We start from the raw sequence: 18,501 nt of genomic DNA on the forward strand, positions 1-18,501 counted from the left end.
TGTAGGTGGAATTCTTTCCCATTCTTGCTTGATGTACAGCTTCAGCTGTTCAACAGTCCGGGGTCTCCGTTGTCGTATTTTACGCTTCATAATGCGCCGCACATTTTCAATGGGAGACAGGTCTGGACTGCAGGCAGGCCAGTCTTGTACCTGCACTCCTTTACTACAAAGCCACGCTGTTGTAACAAGTGCAGAATGTAGTTTGGCACTGAAATAAGCAGGGGCGTGCATGAAAAAGACCGGCTTTTGAACTTTGCGTCCATAACAGTCCGGATGGTTCTTTTCCTCTTTGGCCCCAAGGACACGCCTTCCACAAATACCAAAAACAATTTGAAATGTGGACTCGTCGGACTACAGAACACATTTCCACTTTGGCTCAGTCCATCTCAGATGAGCTCGGGCCCAGAGAAGCCGGCGGCGTTTCTGGGTGTTGTTGATAAATGGCTTTTGCTTTGCACAGTAGATTTTCAAGTTGCACTTACGAATGCAGCGCCCAACTGTATTTACTGACATTGGTTTTCTGATGTGTTCCTGAGTGGTGATATCCTTTACACATTGATGTCAGTTTTTGATGCAGTGCCGCCTGAGGGATCGAAGGTCACGGACATTCAATGTTGGTTTTCGGCCTTGCCGCTTACATGCAGTGATTTTTCCAAATTCTCTTAACCTTTTGATGATATTATGGACCGTAGATGATGAAATCCCTAAATTCCTTGCAATTGTACGTTGAGGAACATTGTCCTTAAACTGTTCAACCATTTTCTCACGCACTTGTTCACAAAGAGGTGAACTTCGCCCCATCTTTGCTTGTGAATGACTGAGCAATTCAGGGAAGCTCCTTTTATACCCAATCATGGCACCCACCTGTTCCCAATTAGCCTGCTCACCTGTGGGATGTGCCAAACAGGTGTTTGATGAGCATTCCTCAACTTTCTCAGTCTTTTTTGCCACCTGTCCCAGCTTTTTTGGAACGTGTTGCAGCCATAAAATTCTAAGTTAATGATTATTTGCTAAAAAGAATCAAGTTTATCAGTTTGAACATTAAATATCTTGTCTTTGTAGTGTATCCAATTAAATATAGGTTGAACATGATTTGCAAATCATTGTATTCTGTTTTTATTTATGTTTAACACAACGTCCCAACTTCATTGGAATTGGGTTTATAATATATTGAGAGAGAGTAAGAGCAATGAATGAGACAAAAATATTGTACAAACAGCATAAAAGATAGTAAAAGAAAGTAACAACTGCAATAAAATCTGCAGGAATATAGTGGGACAGCGAAGCAAGAATTTTTATATAGCAGAGGATTACTGGATCTATATTGCGTGATGATATGTTGCAGGGAATCATTGTTCCAGGGCTGCGACTCATTGTTTCCAAACATGTGGATCCCGGACTCACATAGTCTCAAGCGTAAAATGATCTCTTTACATACAAAAGATTTTATTATTTTTTATAATAACTGTCCACTGTAGTAATTGATGTGCAAGTCGAGACTTAAGCATTGAACAGATCTTCAAACACTGTTTTTTTAGTTTTGTCTTTTTTTTTTAAATCACTGTTTTTTTAGTTTTTTGTCTTTTTTTTTTTTAGCTTGTGTCATCTTGATTCATTTGCAAGTTGGCAAACAGATTCCAAGTTACATTACCACCCCCATGGGATGGGAGTGGAACAGCACTAGTTTTAATTGTAGGCCATTACAAATCATATTGTATCACGCTGTGGATGGCGCACTTCCCCATTAACCTGCCTGATTAGATAACGTTTCCGCTGGAAAATAAACAAATATCAAATATTAAGCGCAACATTTCCGGTGCAGGCTGCAGATCAATGCAAATTCACCCACTGCGCCCGCGGTCTAATTGGCTCTTATTAAAGCGCGAGTGAATGAGCTCTGAATGCTAATTTTCTAATTAGCTTGGCATTAAAACAAGTTAATTGGCTGTGTGTGTGTGAGTGAGATAGCATCTGTTAAGAAGCAGCCCGTCAGGAATGTCAGCAACATATTTAAAAAAACAAATAATAAAAATAATAAGGGGGGGGGACGACTCCTCATCATCACATTCTCATGTGTTTTGGGGACTGAGGGGAAGATAACGGGGATGTTTTAAAATTCTTCGATGACTCTTGTAAAGGATATTTAAACACCTTTAATGAGCGTTCTATAAATAAAACATGGCCCCTTTCCGACCTCGGAGGCTGCATTATTTAAATGGCGCACGGGTAACGCAATTTGATGAAGAAAAAAAAGAAAAAAAGTGCGTTGAGTGGAGCAGCAGAGAGGAAAATGTAACTTGTGTTTCATCTGACGATAAGGGGGACGACTCTCCAGATGACTGACTTCTGCAAAATGGCGTCCTGACATCACACTCGTTGAAACATTCTTACACAAGCGTAAGAAAAAAAGCAAAATCCATCCATTTTCTACCGCTTATCGAAGGTCGGGTCACGGGGGCAGTAGCTTTAGCAGGGACGCCCAGACTTCCCTCTCCCCAGCCACTTCATCCAGCTCTTCCGGGGGGATCCCGAGGCGTTCCAAGGCCAGCCGAAGGACGTAGTCTCTCCAGCGTGTCCTGGGTCGCGTCCGGGGTCTCCTCCCGGTGGGACGTGCCAGGAACACCTTACCAGGGAGGTGTCCGGGAGGCATCCGAATCAGATGCCCCAGCCACCTCATCTGGGTCCTCTCGATGTGAAGGAGCAGCGGCTCTACTCTGAGATCCTCTCGAATGACCGAGCTTCTCACCCTATCGCTAAGGGAGAGCCCGGACACCCTGCGGAGGAAACTCATTTCGGCCACTTGTATCCTGGATCTTGTTCTTTTGGTCATGACCCACAGCTCGTGACCATAAGTGAGGGCAGGAACGTAGATCGACCGGTAAATCGAGAGCTTCGCCTTTCAGCTTAGCTCATTCTTTACCACAGCGGATCGATACAAAGTCCGCATCACTGCAGACGCCGCACCGATCCGCCTGTCGATCTCCCGTTCCATTCTTCCCTCACTCGTGAACAAGACCCCAAGATGCTTGAACTCCTCCACTTGGGGCAGGATCTCATCCCCGACCTGGAGAGGGCACGCCACCCTTTTCCGACTGCGGACCACGGTCTCAGATTTGGAGGTGCTGATTCTCATCCCAGCCGCTTCACACTCGGCTGCGAACTGCTCCAGTGAGAGTTGGAGGTCACAGTTTGATGAAGCCAACAGAACCACATCATTAGCAAAAAGCAGAGATGCAATACTGAGGCCACCAAACCGGACCCCCTCTACGCCTCGGTTGCGCCGAGATATTCTGTCCATAAAAGTTATGAACAGAATCGGTGACAAACAGCAGCCTTGGCGGAGTCCAACCCTCACCGGAAACGAGTCCGACTTACTGCCGGATATGCGGACCAAACTCTGACTCCGGTCGTACAGGGACCGAACAGCCCATATCAGGGGGGTTCGGTACCCCATACTCCCGAAGCACAGGACCCCCCCGAGGGACACGGTCGAACGCCTTATCCAAGTCCACAAAACACATGTAGACTGGTTGGGCAAACTCCAATGCACCCTCGAGGACCCTGCCAAGGGTGTAGCGCTGGTCCACTGTTTCACGGCCAGGACCAAAACCACACTGCTCCTCCTGAATCTGAGATTCAACTTCCCGACGGACCCTCCTGTTCAGCACCCCTGAATACCACCCCAGGGAGGCTGAGGAGTGTGATCCCCCCCAGGGAGGCTGAGGGGTGTGATCCCCCTGTAGTTGGAACACACCCTCCAGTCCCCCTTCTTACAAAGGGGGGCCACCACCCCAGTCTGCCAATCCAGAGGCACTGTCCCCGCTGTCCACGCGATGTTGCAGAGGCGTGTCAACCAGGACAGCCCCACAACATCCAGAGCCTTTAGGAACTCCGGGCAAATCTATCAACCCCCGGGGCCTTGCCACCGAGGAGCTTTTTAACCACCTCGGTGACCTCAACCCCAAAGATAGGAGAGCCCGCCTCAGAGAACCCAGACTCTGCTCCCTCATGGGAAGGTGTGTCGGTGGAATTGAGGAGGTCTTCGAAGTATTCTCCCCACCGACTCACAACGTCCCGAGTCGAGGTCAGCAGCGCCCCATCCCCACTATACACAGTGTTGATGGTGCACTGATTCCCCCTCCTGAGACGCCGGATGGTGGACCAGAATTTCCTCGAGGCCGTCCGGAAGTCTTTCTCCATGTCCTCACCGAACTCCTCCCATGCCCGGGTTTTTGCTTCAGCGACCACCAAAGCTGCATTCCGCTTGGTCAGCCGGTACCTATCAGCTGCCTCAGTAGTCCCACATGCCAAAAAGGCCCGATAGGACTCCATCTTCAGCTTGACGGCATCCCTCACCGTTGGTGTCCACCAAGCACCCCCTCCAAGGACTCCAAAAAGGTGTCCACCAACGGGTTCGGGAATTGCCGCCACGACAGGCACCGACCACCTTACGGCCACAGCTCCGGTCGGCCGCCTCAGCAATGGAAGCGCGGAACATGGTCCACTCGGACTCGATGTCCCCCGCCTCCCCCGGAACATGAGCAAAGTTCTGTTGGAGGTGGGAGTTGAAACTCCTAACAGGGGATTCTGCCAGACGTTCCCAGCAGACCCTCACAATACGTTTGGGCCTGCCACTTCGGACCGGCATCTTCCCCCACCATCGGAGCCAACTCACCACCAGGTGTTGATCAGTTGACAGCTCCGCCCCTTTCTTTACCCGAGTGTCCAAGATATGCGGCCACAAGACCGATGACACGACCACAAAGTCGATCATCGAACTGCGACCTAGGGTGTCCTGGTGCCAAGTGCACGTGTGGACACCCTTATGCTTGAACATGGTGTTCGTTATGGACAATCCGTGACGAGCACAGAAGTCCAATAACAGAACACCGCTCGGGTTCTGATCGGGGGGGCCGTTCCTCCCAATCACGCCCTTTCAGGTCTCACTGTCATTGCCCACGTTAGCATTGAAGTCCCCCAGCAGAACGATGGAGTCCCCAGCGGGAGCGCTCTCCAGCACCCCCTCCAAGGACTCCAAAAAGGGTGGGTACTCTGAACTTCTGTTTGGTGCATAGGCACAAACAACAGTCAGGACCCGTCCCCCCAACCGAAGGCGGAGGGAGGCTACCCTCTCGTCCACCGGGGTGAACCCCAACGTACAGGCGCCGAGCCGGGGAGCAATAAGTATACCTACCCCTGCTCGGCGCCTCTCACCGTGGGCAACTCCAGAGTGGAAGAGAGTCCAACCCCTCTCGAGAGGACTGGTACCACAGCCCAAGCTGTGCGTGGAGGCGAGTCCGACTATATCTAGTCGGAACTTCTCGACATCACACACCAGCTCGGGCTCCTTCCCTGTCAGAGGTGACATTCCACGTCCCTAGAGCCAGCTTCTGTAGCCGGGGATCGGATCGCCAAGGTCCCGCCTTCGGCCACTGCCCAGCTCGCACTGCACCCGACCCCTATGGCACCTCCCACAGGTGAAAAAAAAAAATACACCTGCTAAAGTGGGAAAGGGGATTTAAAGAAGGGGAATTAAAAAGTAGTTTTCTTCTAGATGCATCAGCCCTTAAATGAAAATTCTGCATCAGTCACTACAGTGGACGGCGCTGTCTTTTTCCTCTATTCTAATGAGTCTTGACGCCCCCTGGTTTCTGATCAGTCACGACAGTTGACAGCTATTTGGAAAAAAAAGCTGTTTTCTTCCATATGCATTAATTCTGAAGTCAAAGTTCTGCACACACTTCAGTCGATAGCTATTCCGAAAATATGCTTTGTTCTATACCCAGAAGTCTAGACATCTAAACTGTGCATCAGTCACTACAGTGGGCAGCAATTTAAACAAAACTTCTACATGACTTAGTCTTGATGTCAAAGTTGCATACCAGTCACTACAGTGAACAGTTATTCCAAAAAGCTATTTTCTTCTACAAGCAGGAGTCCTGACGCCAACATTGCACATCAGTCACGACAGTGGACAGTTTTTCAAACAAAGCTGTTTTCTTCTTTGTGCATGAGTCTTGCTTTGAGACGTTTTATTCCATATACATATTTAAGTTGCGGATGAGTCACAACAGTGGACACTGGTGTGCCATCCCATACACCGCCACCCACTGGTTAGCTGTTATAAGTTTTTAAAAAAATGCTCAACACCAAGCTTACCCTTTTTGGGCGTCGTGAGGCACACAGCTTGACTCAACGCCGACAGGACGCTCTGCTCTGCCAGTCCGATCCTCAGCTTCCCCGCTAGCGACCTGTCAATCAATCACAGCCCGTCATGAGTTGTCAAATCGGGTTTGGGTCAAGTCACGGTGCTGTCGTTACCTCACGATGTAGCGGGCCTCCGAGAAACGGCAGGCCACAAAGAGTCCTTTGATGATGCCGATCTTCTTATTCATGGCCTGTGGCACGAGAGGGACGGCATTGAGATTCAGGGACGAGCCGGGAGAGAATGAGCAAAGAAAGACTTGAGGTCAAAGGAAAGGAAGAAAATCAGCGGAAAAGATGAAGAGAGGGAGCTTATTGCTGGAGGGTGCGTTTATTATCTACTGAAAAACGTTTGTCACAAGAGGCTTCATGTCAAAGTTGCTCCAGTGGAAAGCTATTGAAAGAAAAGTCTGTTTTCATCTTCACTGCATGATGTCCAAGCTGCCCATCAGTCACTACAGCGAGCAGCTATTCTGAGAAGCTGTTTTATTCTATATGCATGCGTCATGATGTCAAAGTTGCCAATCTGTCACCACAGCATGCAGCTATTAAAAGGAGGTTTTCTTCCACACGTGAGTCTTGATGTAAAAGTAGCGCATCAGTCACTTTCGTGGACAGCTATTCAAAAAAGCAGTTTTCTTCTGTATGCATGAGCCACTACATGCATCAGTTACTAAAGTCACTGGTACTCAAAATAGCTGTTTTCTTCTACATGACTGAGTCTTTATGTCAGAGTTGTGCAACAGTCACTACTGTAGACAGCTATTCAAAAAAGCAGTTTTCTTCTGCATGCATGAGCCTTGAAGGCAAAGTTGTGCATCACTCCAGTGGACAGCTATTCAAAATGCCCTTTTTCCTCTACGTGCATGAGACGATGTCAACGATGTGATCAGTCACTACAGCGGGCAGCTATTAAAAAAAAACACTTTTCCACTACATGCATCAGTTAATAAAGTCACTGGTACTCAAAATAGCTGTTTTCTTCTACACGACTGAGTCTTTATGTCAGAGTTGTGCAACAGTCACTACTGTAGACAGCTATTCAAAAAAGCAGTTTTCTTCTGTATACATGAGTCTTGAAGTCAAAGTTGTGCATCAGTTGCTTCTGTGCAGTTTTATTTTTTCGAAGCATAAGGGCTTGATTTCAAAGTGGCAAATCAATCACAACAGTGGACACCTAAAAAGCAGTTTTTCCTGTATGCAAATAAGTCCTCAAAACCACTGCACCTCAGCGAACCCGACTGTCAAGCTCCTGAAGTTTGCAGATGACACCACTGTCATCGGCCTCATCAAGGACGGTGACGAGTCTGCATATCGACAGGAAGCGGAGCGGCTGGAGCTGTGGTGCGGCCGACACAACCTGGAGCTGAACACGCTCAAGACGGTAGAGATGATCGTGGACTTCAGGAGGAATCCTTCGCCACAGCTGCCCCTCATGCTGTCCAACTGCCTTGTGTCAAACGTCGAGACCTTCAAGTTCCTGGGAATTACAATGTCTCAGGACCTGAAGTGGGCGAACAACATCAACTCCGTCCTCAAAAAGGTCCAGCAGAGGATGTACTTCCTGCGGCTTCTGAGAAAGCACAGCCTGCCATCGGAGCTGCTGAGACAGTTCTACACAGCGGTCATCGAATCAGTCCTGTGTTCTTCCATCACAGTCTGGTTTGGTGCTGCTACAAAAAAGGACAAACTCCGACTGCAACGGACAATCAAAACTGCTGAAAGGATTGTCGGTACCCCCCTACCCACCATTGAGGACTTGCACGCTGCCAGATCTAAAACAAGGGCGTGCAAAATCCTCTCGGACCGTCTGCACCCCGGTCACCGGCCGGCTCTTCCAGCTCCTTCCCTCAGGTAGGCGCTACCGATCAACGCAAACTAGAACTAGTAGACATTCCAACAGCTTCTTCCCTCTTGCGATCAACTTCTTAAACACCTAACCTATAATTCCATTACAACAAGCTGGCAATTTTTGACTTGAGTTCGTTGTCACATTTCTGTGGGGCCAATTATGTATTACTCGTGCACTCACTGTAGTTGTCTCGCCATGCTGCACTATTTGCATATACTGGCCACTCATGCCAGATGAGCATCTGCTCCATTTGCACACTGATTGAGGAGTATCTGTAACATTTGCACAACCAACATTGTCCCAGATGATCGCACTACTCGTCACTTTAAACCGCATACACTCCTTGAAGTCTCACCGCCCTTTGCACAATGGTCATTGCACCGGACTATTGCAATATTAGTCGTTCGAACTGCTCGAAGTGCTAGAGGACTCTGCATCTTTTTGCACAATTGTTTTTTGTCAATGTCTTGATGTCCCCAAAGTGTTCTGTAAATTGACTGTCTGTTGTACTAGAGCGGCTCCAACTACCGGAGACAAATTCCTTGTGTGTTTTGGACATACTTGGCAAATAAAGATGATTCTGATTCTGATTCTGAGAAGGCGAGAAGCGCAGACAGGGTAGGTGTTTCTGTCCACTGTAGTCCAACATTTGCATCGAGACTCACGTGTGGAAGAAAACTGCTTTTTTTTTTAATAGCTGTCAAGTCGCTTGCATATACAAAACAGAAAAGGGCTTCTTAAGAGCATTTTTCAGCATTAATGCTAAAGTTAAGCCAGCTTTGGCATCTCACCGAGTTGCCGCTCATGCCCGCGATCTCCTTGAGCTTCTTGAAGACGCCATCGACCGTCAGGCTGGCCGGCCTGAACATGGTGCGCTGGTTACTTCGGGAGCTCTCGGCCACCAGACCGAGGTCCCCGCGCTCTTGAGCCTCCGCCTTGATCTTGTCCAGCTGTCGTCCTGGCAACCACAGAGAGGAGACGGGTAAAAAACATGCATGTGAGAGTTGGCAGGTGTGTCTGCACATATATGTAAGAGTATGTTTTGTCAAGTGTTTACAGTGAGTCTGTGTGTGTCTGTGTGTAAGAGAGTTAGAATGTGTAATGTGAGACTGTGTGAGAAACTGTTAGAGATTGTGTGCATGTGTGTGTGTGTGTGTGTGTGTGTGTGTGTGCACGCGCGCACCGTTGCGTGTGTGTGTGTTACCCGTGGCTTGCGCAACAGCTTTCATCAGCACCGTCTCCCCGATGCCAAGCTCCAGGCCAAGATAGGCGGGTCCCAGCTGGTTTAAACACAAGTACACACAGCACAGCAAGTCGTCTGCACACACAAACACACAAACATTAGAAAGACAGGAAAACATCATCTTCAAAATTTTCATCCACCCGCACATAGACAGACGTATAGAACGGGTATAATATCAATTGTGCGTTACATAATATGTGGTGCGCATTAATGCAGAGTGACAATTGCGCCCACACACAAACAGAGAAATCAAAACAAACATGAAAAGAACATTCATCAGCATATGCTCGGTGGGTAGCGGCCGGCCGGCCGCCAACGCCGCAGCAAGGTGGGTGTTTACCTGGAGAAAGCAGCAGCACGGAGCGGAACAGGTTGGCCAGAGTTTCAATGTTCCTCAGTCTGGGTAGAAGAAAAGACAAAAAAAAAAAAAAACGCCTTTGAGGATTTTAACATTCCGAGGCGGCTAACGAGATTTGTTTATCTGCGGCTTTTTTAAGTCCCGCGTAGAAAGCGGTCAGAACATTCTGTCTGTGAATGTGCTTTTGAAATGTGTTGAAAGGCAGCAAGCTTCACTTACTATGTTTTACATTTGGCACAGATTTCATCAGTTCATTTGAAAAAAAAAAAATAATACATACATTTCTTTAAAAAGCCACTCGCACACAGCTTTAATAAATCAAACATTCCACTTCCTCCTCACTGGGATTCAGCACGTGTTTAAGCGTTGATATACTTCCTCCCACCGGGTGGTTGCGCTCACCTGCCAGAGTCCTCTTCAATCTTCTCAAAGGTGCGAGCCACCGCCAGGTAAGGCACTCTGGAGGGAGACGAGATCCCAGTTTAGAACATACCAACAATTCGCTAATTCATAGCTAAAAAGTCGAGTGGAAAGTAGAAAAACAAAATAAGTAGAAGGAGGTGAGAAAAAGTAGAAAAAAAGCAGGGGGGATAAAAAGGAGGTAAAGAAAACGAAAAAAGGACAGTATGGAAGGAGTAAAAGTAGTTGAGAGAAAAGAAAGTGGGTGACAGGGATGGAAAAGGTGAAGAAAAGTACCAAGTGGGTGAAAGGGGAGTAAAAGGAGGCAAGGAAAATAAAAAGTGGGAGGAGGAGTCAAGTGGGGAGTCAAAGCAAATGAGAAAAAAAATTTAATGTGTGGGGGGAGGAAAAACTCAACTGACAGGTAATAGGTGGATTGGTGAGTAAAAAGCATTTCAGTAAAGAGTGAATGAGTGAGTAAAAAGAGGGTGAGTAAAAAGTGGACAAGTAGCTAAAAAGTGGTGAGTAAAAGGTGGGCGGATGGGTAAAAAGCAGGGAACTAAAAAGTGGACAGTGGGTAAAAAGTGGGTTAGTAAAAAGTTTGCATCGGTAAAAAGCGGGTGAGCAAAAGACTAACTTTTGTCCTGCCTCCCAGCAGGCTTGCTCCAGCGGGTGGTAGTTGGGCCTGGACGGGTTGTAGTCCGTCTCGGTCGACGCTGACTCACTGTGGGGGGGAAAAAAACAAGCATTTTTCAAGTAATAATAGGAAAATCTACTTCCCTATTCCTCACGTTTTTGCATCTTTGCTCTCCTCCACAGGTGAGGAAGTTGTTGTCTTCTTCTCCTCTCCGTCACCGTTCTTCTTGGTCTTCACTGCAGCCTTTCTCGGAGCTAAAAATAAACATCATTATAAAACAATATTTCAAAGATATTTTAACGCCACTTTCATGTCTGCTGACCAAAGAAGCTGCTGATTGGAGCTTTCTTGGCTTCCTCTTTTGGCTCCTTTGCGTCCCTCTTCTCCTCTTCTTCCGCTTCATCATCTTCGAGCTTTTTTCCCGCCTCCTCCGCTTTCTCTCCGTCTTTGTCCGGCATCCTCACCTGCTCCGTCGCTTCCGCCTCCTCGTCTCTTTCTTGCATTGCGACCTCGTCTGCGCGCACACACAAAGAAAGAGAGGCCGCATCAGCCATGTTGAGGAAGGGCGACCCGGCCCACTCGAGGGAAAATGGAAGAAGGCGAGGTCGTAACGGTGGCACTCTGAACTAAATTGAACGCTTCACAGCACTTTAATTTAACGGTCAGCTATCCTTAGGGGACTCCCGTTGATTTTCTACATTATGTTTTAATGCACTTCCTGCTGTAAAGTCTCACGAGACTTCAGCTTAGTGAGTCCAGTAGAGCTTTTATTGGATTTTTTATTTTTTTTGTGATGCTACTACAAAAGGGTACCGCTGGTGTAAGTGTGATATAAGAATAGAACAGGAAATGGAAGTACATTCGACACAGGGAAGGTACACAGATGGGTGGGTAAAATGTGGGCGTGTAAAATGTGGACTGGGTAAAAAGTGTGGGCAAGGAGGGAGTAAAAGGAGTGAAAGTTAGCTGATAAAACTATGTAACGAAAAACCAGGTGGATAAAAAGCGGGCAAATAGATGGGCTGGTAAAAAGTGGGGTGAGTAAAAAGTGGATGGGTAAAAAGTGTGGGTGAAAAGGGGAGTAAAAGGAGGGGCGGTTACTCGATAAAACCATGTGAGAAAAAGGCAGGTGGGTAAGAAGAGGGTGTATAAAAGGTAGATGGGTGGGTAAAAAGCAAGTCAATAAAAGTAGATGGGTGGGTAAAAAGGGGACGGGACGATAAAAGGCAGGTTTGTAAAAAGTGGATGAGTGGGTAAAAAGCAGGTTTGCAAAAAGCGGGTGAGTAAAAAAACAGGTGAGGAAAAAGTGGGTGATTAAAAAGTCGTCAGTTGGGTACAAAGAGGGTGTGTAAAATGAGAATGGGTGAGTAAAAGTGGGTGAATACAAAGTGGACAGGTGGGTAAAAAGCAGGTGAGTAACAAGTGAATGAGAGACAATGGTTACCTTATTTTTCCACTTTCACTGGCAAAACCTATACAACGCCACAAAAACACTTGCCGTTTACTCGCCTCCATGACGTGTCCCCAAGATGCTGTCAAAGGGCGAGTGGTTTTCCAGTATTTTAATTGTATTTCGCCGTAGTTAACTTAACTCACCCGTGTTGTTGTCATCGCCAACGTCGTCCACGCGGGCTCGCTTGCTCCGTTGGCCCTTGGCCACCGCCACCGTCTGCGTGTTGGTGGCCTCGTCCTCTTGTTGACTGTCGCTGCCGCTGAGGCCCTCCTTCAGCTTCCTCTTGGGAAGCATCTTCCTCGCTGTTGTCGCCAGAAAATAAAGTGAGGAACGGAAGAAAATATTTTTATGATCTTCATTATTTTAAACATATTCCTTAATATTAACTATATGCCACTACATGAGGAATTAAAAAATATGTTTTTTTTTTTATTCTTCATTTTTTTCCTCATATTATTGATAAACCAATGTTAATGTAGTAAAATAAAATATACAATTTTATTATTCCTATTATTTTCCTAATACTATATTTCAAATCAATTTTCAGTTAATATTTGATAAAAGATTTGTTGTAATTTTCAATACTGATATAAAAATAGTTTTTAATATTCTAAATTCTAATAATATTCTAAATTCTAAATTCTAATATTCTAAATATTCTTTAATATTCTTCTCTCAAGCGAACACCCGCTATTTGCAGGGGATAGGGACCGAGCCCTCCCCTAATATCAAAAATCCCAAATAAGTCATGCCCCCCCACCAAAAAGTGTTTGCAACTGTGTATAGGTGCCACAAGATGGCAGCAAAGCACTTCTTAAGACGATCACAAAGCACCAACAACATGCATCTAGGTTGTACCCAACCATGGCCCCATGTTACCCAAGTTACTGTATTTATTAAAAATTATTCAACACAAACAATCCACCTTCACTAGAAGGCTCATGCACAGTATTAGCTACCATACTAACCTAAATAACACGTGAGCAAACTGACATGAAACACAATCATTTAAATAAACAACAACACCAGTTTCCGCCAGATGTGACAAAATGTAATTTTTTTGCTTTGTCCTAAGCAAGAAAACAGCTTCCAAAAAAATTTGAATTTGCAAATGACGAAACATGAATATGTAAGGTTCACTGTATATGAAGTATAAAAAATATTTTTTAAATGTTCAATAACGTAATAAAGCAAAATATTAACAATTTCCAGCCATCCATCCATTTTCTACTGCTTATCCGAGATCGGGTGCCAGGGGCAGTAGCTTTAGCAGGGGTGCCCAGACTTCCCTCTCCCCAGCCACTTCATCCAGCTCTTCCGGGAGGATCCTGATGCGTTCCCAGGCCAGCCGAGAGACTTAGTCTCTCCAGCGTGTCCTGGGTCGTCCCCGGAACACCTCACCACGGAGGCGTCCGGGAGCCATCCAAATCAGATGCCCCAGTTACCTCATCTGGCTCCTCTCGATGGTCACGACCCACAGCTCGTGACCATAGGTGAGGGTAGGAACATAGATCGACCGGTAAATCGAGAGCTTCGCCTTTCGGCTTAGCTCCTCCTTTACCACAACGGACCGATACAAAGTCCGCATAACTGCAGACGCTGCACCGATCCGCCTGTCGATCTCCCGTTCTATTCTCCCCTCACTCGTGAACAAGACCCAAAGATACTTGGTACAAGGTACTCCTCCACTTGGGGCAGGATCTCATCCCCGACCTGGAGAGGGCACGCCACCAACAGGTTTGGGGATTGCCGCCACGACCACATTACGGCCACAGCTCCAGTCGGCCGCCTCAGCAGTGGAGCTGCGGAACATGGTCCACTCGGACTCGATGTCCCCCGCCTCGCCCAGAACTTGAGCAAAGTTCTGTCGGAGGTGGGAGTTGAAACTCCTTCTGTCGGGGGATTCTGACAGACGTTCCCAGCAGACCGTCACAATACATTTGGGCCTGCCACGTCGGACCGGCATCTTCCCCCACCATCGGAGCCAACTCACCACCAGGTGGTGATCAGTTGACAGCTCCGCCCCTCTCTTCACCCGAGTGTCCAAGACATGCGTCCGCAAGTCCGATGACACGACCACAAAGTCGATCATCGAACTGCGACCGAGGGTGTCCTGGTGCAAAGTGCACGTGTGGACACCCTTATGCTTGAACACGGTGTTCGTTATGGACAATCCGTGACGAGCACAGAAGTCCAATAACAGAACACCGCTCGGGTTCTGATCGGGGGACCGTTCCTCCCAATCACGCCCTTCCAGGTCTCACTGTCATTGCCCACGTGAGCTTTGAAGTCCCCCAGCAGAACGATGGAGTCCCCAGCGGGAGCGCTCTCCAGCACCCCCTCCAAGGACTCCAAAAAGGGTGGGTACTCTGAACTTCTGTTTGGTGCATAGGCACAAACAACAGTCAGGACCCATCCCCCCACCTGAAGTGAGAGGGAGGCTACCTTCTCGTCCAGTTAGGTGAACCCCAACATACAGGCGCCGAGCCGGGGGGCAATATGTATACCCACACCTGCTCGGCGCCTCTCACCGTGGGCAACTCCAGAGTGGAAGAGAGTCCAACCCCTCTCGAGAGGACTGGTACCAGAGCCCAAGCTGTGCGTGGAGGCGAGTCCGACTATATCTAGTCGGAACTTCTCGACATCACACACCAGCTCGGGCTCCTTCCATGCCAGAGAGGTGGCATTCCACGTCCCTTGAGCCACCTTCTGTAGCCGGGGATCGGATCGCCGAGGTCCCCGCCTTCGGCCACAGCCCGGCTCACACTGCACCCGACCCCTATGGCCTCTCCCACAGGTGGTGAGCCCATGGGAAGGGGGACCCACGTTACCCTTTTGCACTATGCCCAGACGGGCCCCATGGGTGCAGGCCCGGCCACCAGGCGCTCGCCTTCGAACCTCCAGGCCTGGCTCCAGAGGGGGGCCCTCGGTGACCCGCATCCGGGCAAGGGAAACCTCCATTTAAAATGTATATTTCATGTATTTTCAACATTATTTATGAGTGGAAAACATTAACATATAATACTATTTTTTATTATTTTGATTATTTTTTAAATGTAATAAACATTTGTTTATTGATTTATTATTCTAAGGCCAATAAATTAGAAATTAAAAAAAAAATTTAAATTCCTCTACAGTTCATTAAGACATTTTCTACACCGCCTCCATTTTGAATGTGATTTAGATGAATGATATCCATTTAATTCTGTTCAATATGTGTATATATATATATATATATATGGCGGCACGTTGGGCGACTGGTTAGCAGATCCGCCTCACAGTTCTGAGGACCCGGGTTCAAATCTGGTCTCACCTGTGTGGCGTTTGCATGTTCTCTCCGTGCCTGCGTGGGTACTCCGGTTCCCTCCCACATCCCAAAAACATGCACGCTAGGTTAATTGAAGACTCTAAATTGCCTGTAGATGTGAATGTGAGTGAGAATGGTCGGCTGTTTCTATGTGCCCTGCGATTGGCTGGCGACCAGTTCAGGGTGTACCCCGCCTCTCACCCCAAAGATAGCTGGGATAGGCTCCGGCACGCCTGTGAGCCTAGTGAGGACAAGCGGTATGGAAAATGGATGGATATATAAATATATCTAACAATAAGCAACCGAGCTGGCCGCCCCATTATGAAGGCAAAGCAATTCATGCTTAAATGACAGCAACACAGCGGGAATGTTTTTGCTCCATGCCACACTTCAAGACACAGCGGGCATCAAACGACGAAGGGGGGTGGTGAAATCCTCATTTCTGCACACCATTAAAAATACAAGGCGCTCCACTTAGCCCCTTAACGATTCGACTTGACGTGCTGGGGAACACGCGGCATCCTTCACGACGGGAGGCCGCAAAGAAACATCAGCTTTACTTCCTAATATCGCACTTGAAAGAACTCAGTGATATCGTCATCATCCCGACTATAACCACAAGGCACTCGGTACAAAACGACCTCCCCCAAGGCCAAACTATTTGGATCATCATAGATACACACCTCGTATTTCCAACAGAATTTTTAATCTTGGCATCAAAATTCTTGCATTATTTCCAAAGAAATGTATAAAAACTGGAAAATTGGCTTCATGTTCAGATACTGTAAAAAAAATAAAAAAATAAAAAATATCCACGTGCACCAAATTGAATATCGTACTTCCTTATATTTTACTTGCATGTATTTAATAAACTGCAAAGACTAACAGGCTTCGTAAGGTATTATTTCGGGGGAGGACTTTATTTTTTAAGATTATATATTAACATGGACGGCACGATGGAGGACTGGTTAGCACATCAGCATCAAAGTTCTGAGGACCCGGGTTCAAGTCCGGCCTTTTCTTACTTCTAAAATGTTTTGAAATTAGGGTTTGCCGCAACCCTTCCCTTCTTCTTTCTTTGGATTAGGCTTCACTTCCTTGTTTTTGACCAATAGAGTCGCTTTGAGTCAGCCGGATGATCAGGCTGTGTTGGCCAATGTGACCGTAACATGTATTCCTTCTTTTACATTTGCTTAATGGCAAAAATTGATGTGCTACATTAAGAACTTTTATACCTCTCAATAATCACCACATTTGCTGAGATGACAGCAGACTAAGCGGCACATTGAACAACCGGTCAGCACGTCTGCCTCACAGTTCTCAGGACCGGGTTCAAAATCCCACCTCGCCTCTGTGTTCTCCCCGTGCCTGCGTGGGTTTTCTCCGGGTACTGCGGTTTCCTCCCACATCCCAAAAACCCGTAGGTGTGACTGTGAGTGCAAATGGTTGTTTGTTTGTGTGTGCCCTGCGATTGGCTGGCGACCAGTTCAGGGTGTACCCCGCCTCCAGCCCGATGATAGCTGGGATAGGCTCCAGCACTCCCGCGGCCCTAGTGAGGATAAGCGGTGAAGAAAATGGATAGATGGATATATTAACATGCTCAACACTGTGTCCCGTGAAAGGCTTTTTTTTTGTATGTACAAAATAAATTAAAATTTAGTCCGAAAAGAAAAACGTAGAAATGTTAGATTTCCTATTTTTAGCTTTAAAATACCAATTTCAAAAGAATAAGCAGATATCTGTGTTTCGTTTCTAAATACTTGAAATATGTTTGAAGTGCTGAAAACATATGCAAAGGCTTATAACAATATAGTGGCGAATTGCTTCAGCATGTTTTTCACCGTTTTAATTTTCCTGATTTTGTGGGCAGGGTCGCTGCGCCGTGAGCGGTGCGCCGGGTTTTTCCACAACATTGAAAATGTCTCGGGTCTGGGGAAAAAAAAGTCTCATGTCCATTGTATTTATGGAACGATAACCAACCCAACTGTTCTTCTGATTGGCTAGCAACAAGACAGGACTCGTACTTTTAGTGGCTAATGATTCGCTGAAGCGCTTCAGCAACACACGCACACGGACGCACGCACACACACACAAGGCTCAAAATCCTGGTAAGCACCTCTTCCAGCTCCTTCCCTCAGGTAGGTACTATCGATCAATACAAACTAAAACAAGCAGACATTCCAACAGCTTCTTCGCTCTTGTCCCCCAGGAGACCCTGAATGAATTCTTGCCATTAACTTCCTTAACAGTTAACTTACAATTCCATTGTAACATGCTGGCAATTTTGCTTTGACATTATTGTCACATCTCTGTCGAGATTATTTGGACACTCACTGTAGTAGTCTCATCACTCTGCACTATTTGCATATCTGCTGTTGACCGATATTGACCACTCATGTACTTGAGAACTATCCGCACCATTTGTACAATTGTCAGCGTTCCAGATTATTGCACTACTAATCACGTTATACAATTTAAATTTCTTGAAAACACTGCATCATTTGCACAATTGTCCTTGTATCTGCATTACCGGTAACCTTTCATTGCTCAGTGACTCTCCGTAGTGTGTCTTAATGTCTCAACAATATTTTTTGTCAAAATGGCTGTCTGTTGTCGTACGAGAGCGGATCCAACTACCAGAGTCAAAATCCTTGTGTGTTTTTGACATACGTGGCAAATAAAGATGATTCTGATTTTAGCATTTTGTGACATTAATACATCAGGTTCATGGATGTGCACTTATGATCTTAGACCAGCTAACAAGGAATAAGACAAATATAATTATAATTCCATTACAACAAGCTGGAATCTTTTTGACTTGAGTTCGTTGTCACATTTCTGTGGGGCCAATTATGTATTACTCGTGCACTCACTGGAGTTGTGTCGCCACGCTGCACTATTTGCATATACTGGCCACTCATGCCAGAGTAGCATCTGCTCCATTTGCACACTGATTGAGGAGTATCTGCAACATTTGCACAACCAACATTGTCCCAGATGATCGCACTACTCGTCACTTTAAACCGCATACACTCCTTGAAGTCTCGG

At 46.8% G+C, this 18,501-nt stretch overlaps 1 protein-coding gene across 3 annotated transcripts in view; it reads right to left on the bottom strand.

The window, feature by feature from the left end:
* lig1 (ligase I, DNA, ATP-dependent) overlaps nucleotides 1-18,501 on the bottom strand; it is a 60,646-nt gene that overhangs the window by 37,410 nt on the left and 4,735 nt on the right. For all 3 annotated transcript variants that reach the window (XM_061695077.1, XM_061695076.1, XM_061695075.1), the window contains 10 exons: nucleotides 12,290-12,448; nucleotides 11,016-11,207; nucleotides 10,848-10,947; nucleotides 10,694-10,780; nucleotides 10,060-10,116; nucleotides 9,640-9,698; nucleotides 9,261-9,374; nucleotides 8,848-9,014; nucleotides 6,322-6,398; nucleotides 6,160-6,251 (listed from right to left, as the gene is read on the bottom strand). In XM_061695077.1, the coding sequence (XP_061551061.1) occupies nucleotides 6,160-6,251; nucleotides 6,322-6,398; nucleotides 8,848-9,014; nucleotides 9,261-9,374; nucleotides 9,640-9,698; nucleotides 10,060-10,116; nucleotides 10,694-10,780; nucleotides 10,848-10,947; nucleotides 11,016-11,207; nucleotides 12,290-12,448 (1,104 nt within the window). The remainder of the gene's footprint in view (nucleotides 1-6,159; nucleotides 6,252-6,321; nucleotides 6,399-8,847; nucleotides 9,015-9,260; nucleotides 9,375-9,639; nucleotides 9,699-10,059; nucleotides 10,117-10,693; nucleotides 10,781-10,847; nucleotides 10,948-11,015; nucleotides 11,208-12,289; nucleotides 12,449-18,501) is intronic.

The sequence above is a fragment of the Phycodurus eques genome, chromosome 13, assembly GCF_024500275.1.
Source record: "Phycodurus eques isolate BA_2022a chromosome 13, UOR_Pequ_1.1, whole genome shotgun sequence".
Taxonomy (NCBI): Eukaryota; Metazoa; Chordata; class Actinopteri; order Syngnathiformes; family Syngnathidae; genus Phycodurus; species Phycodurus eques.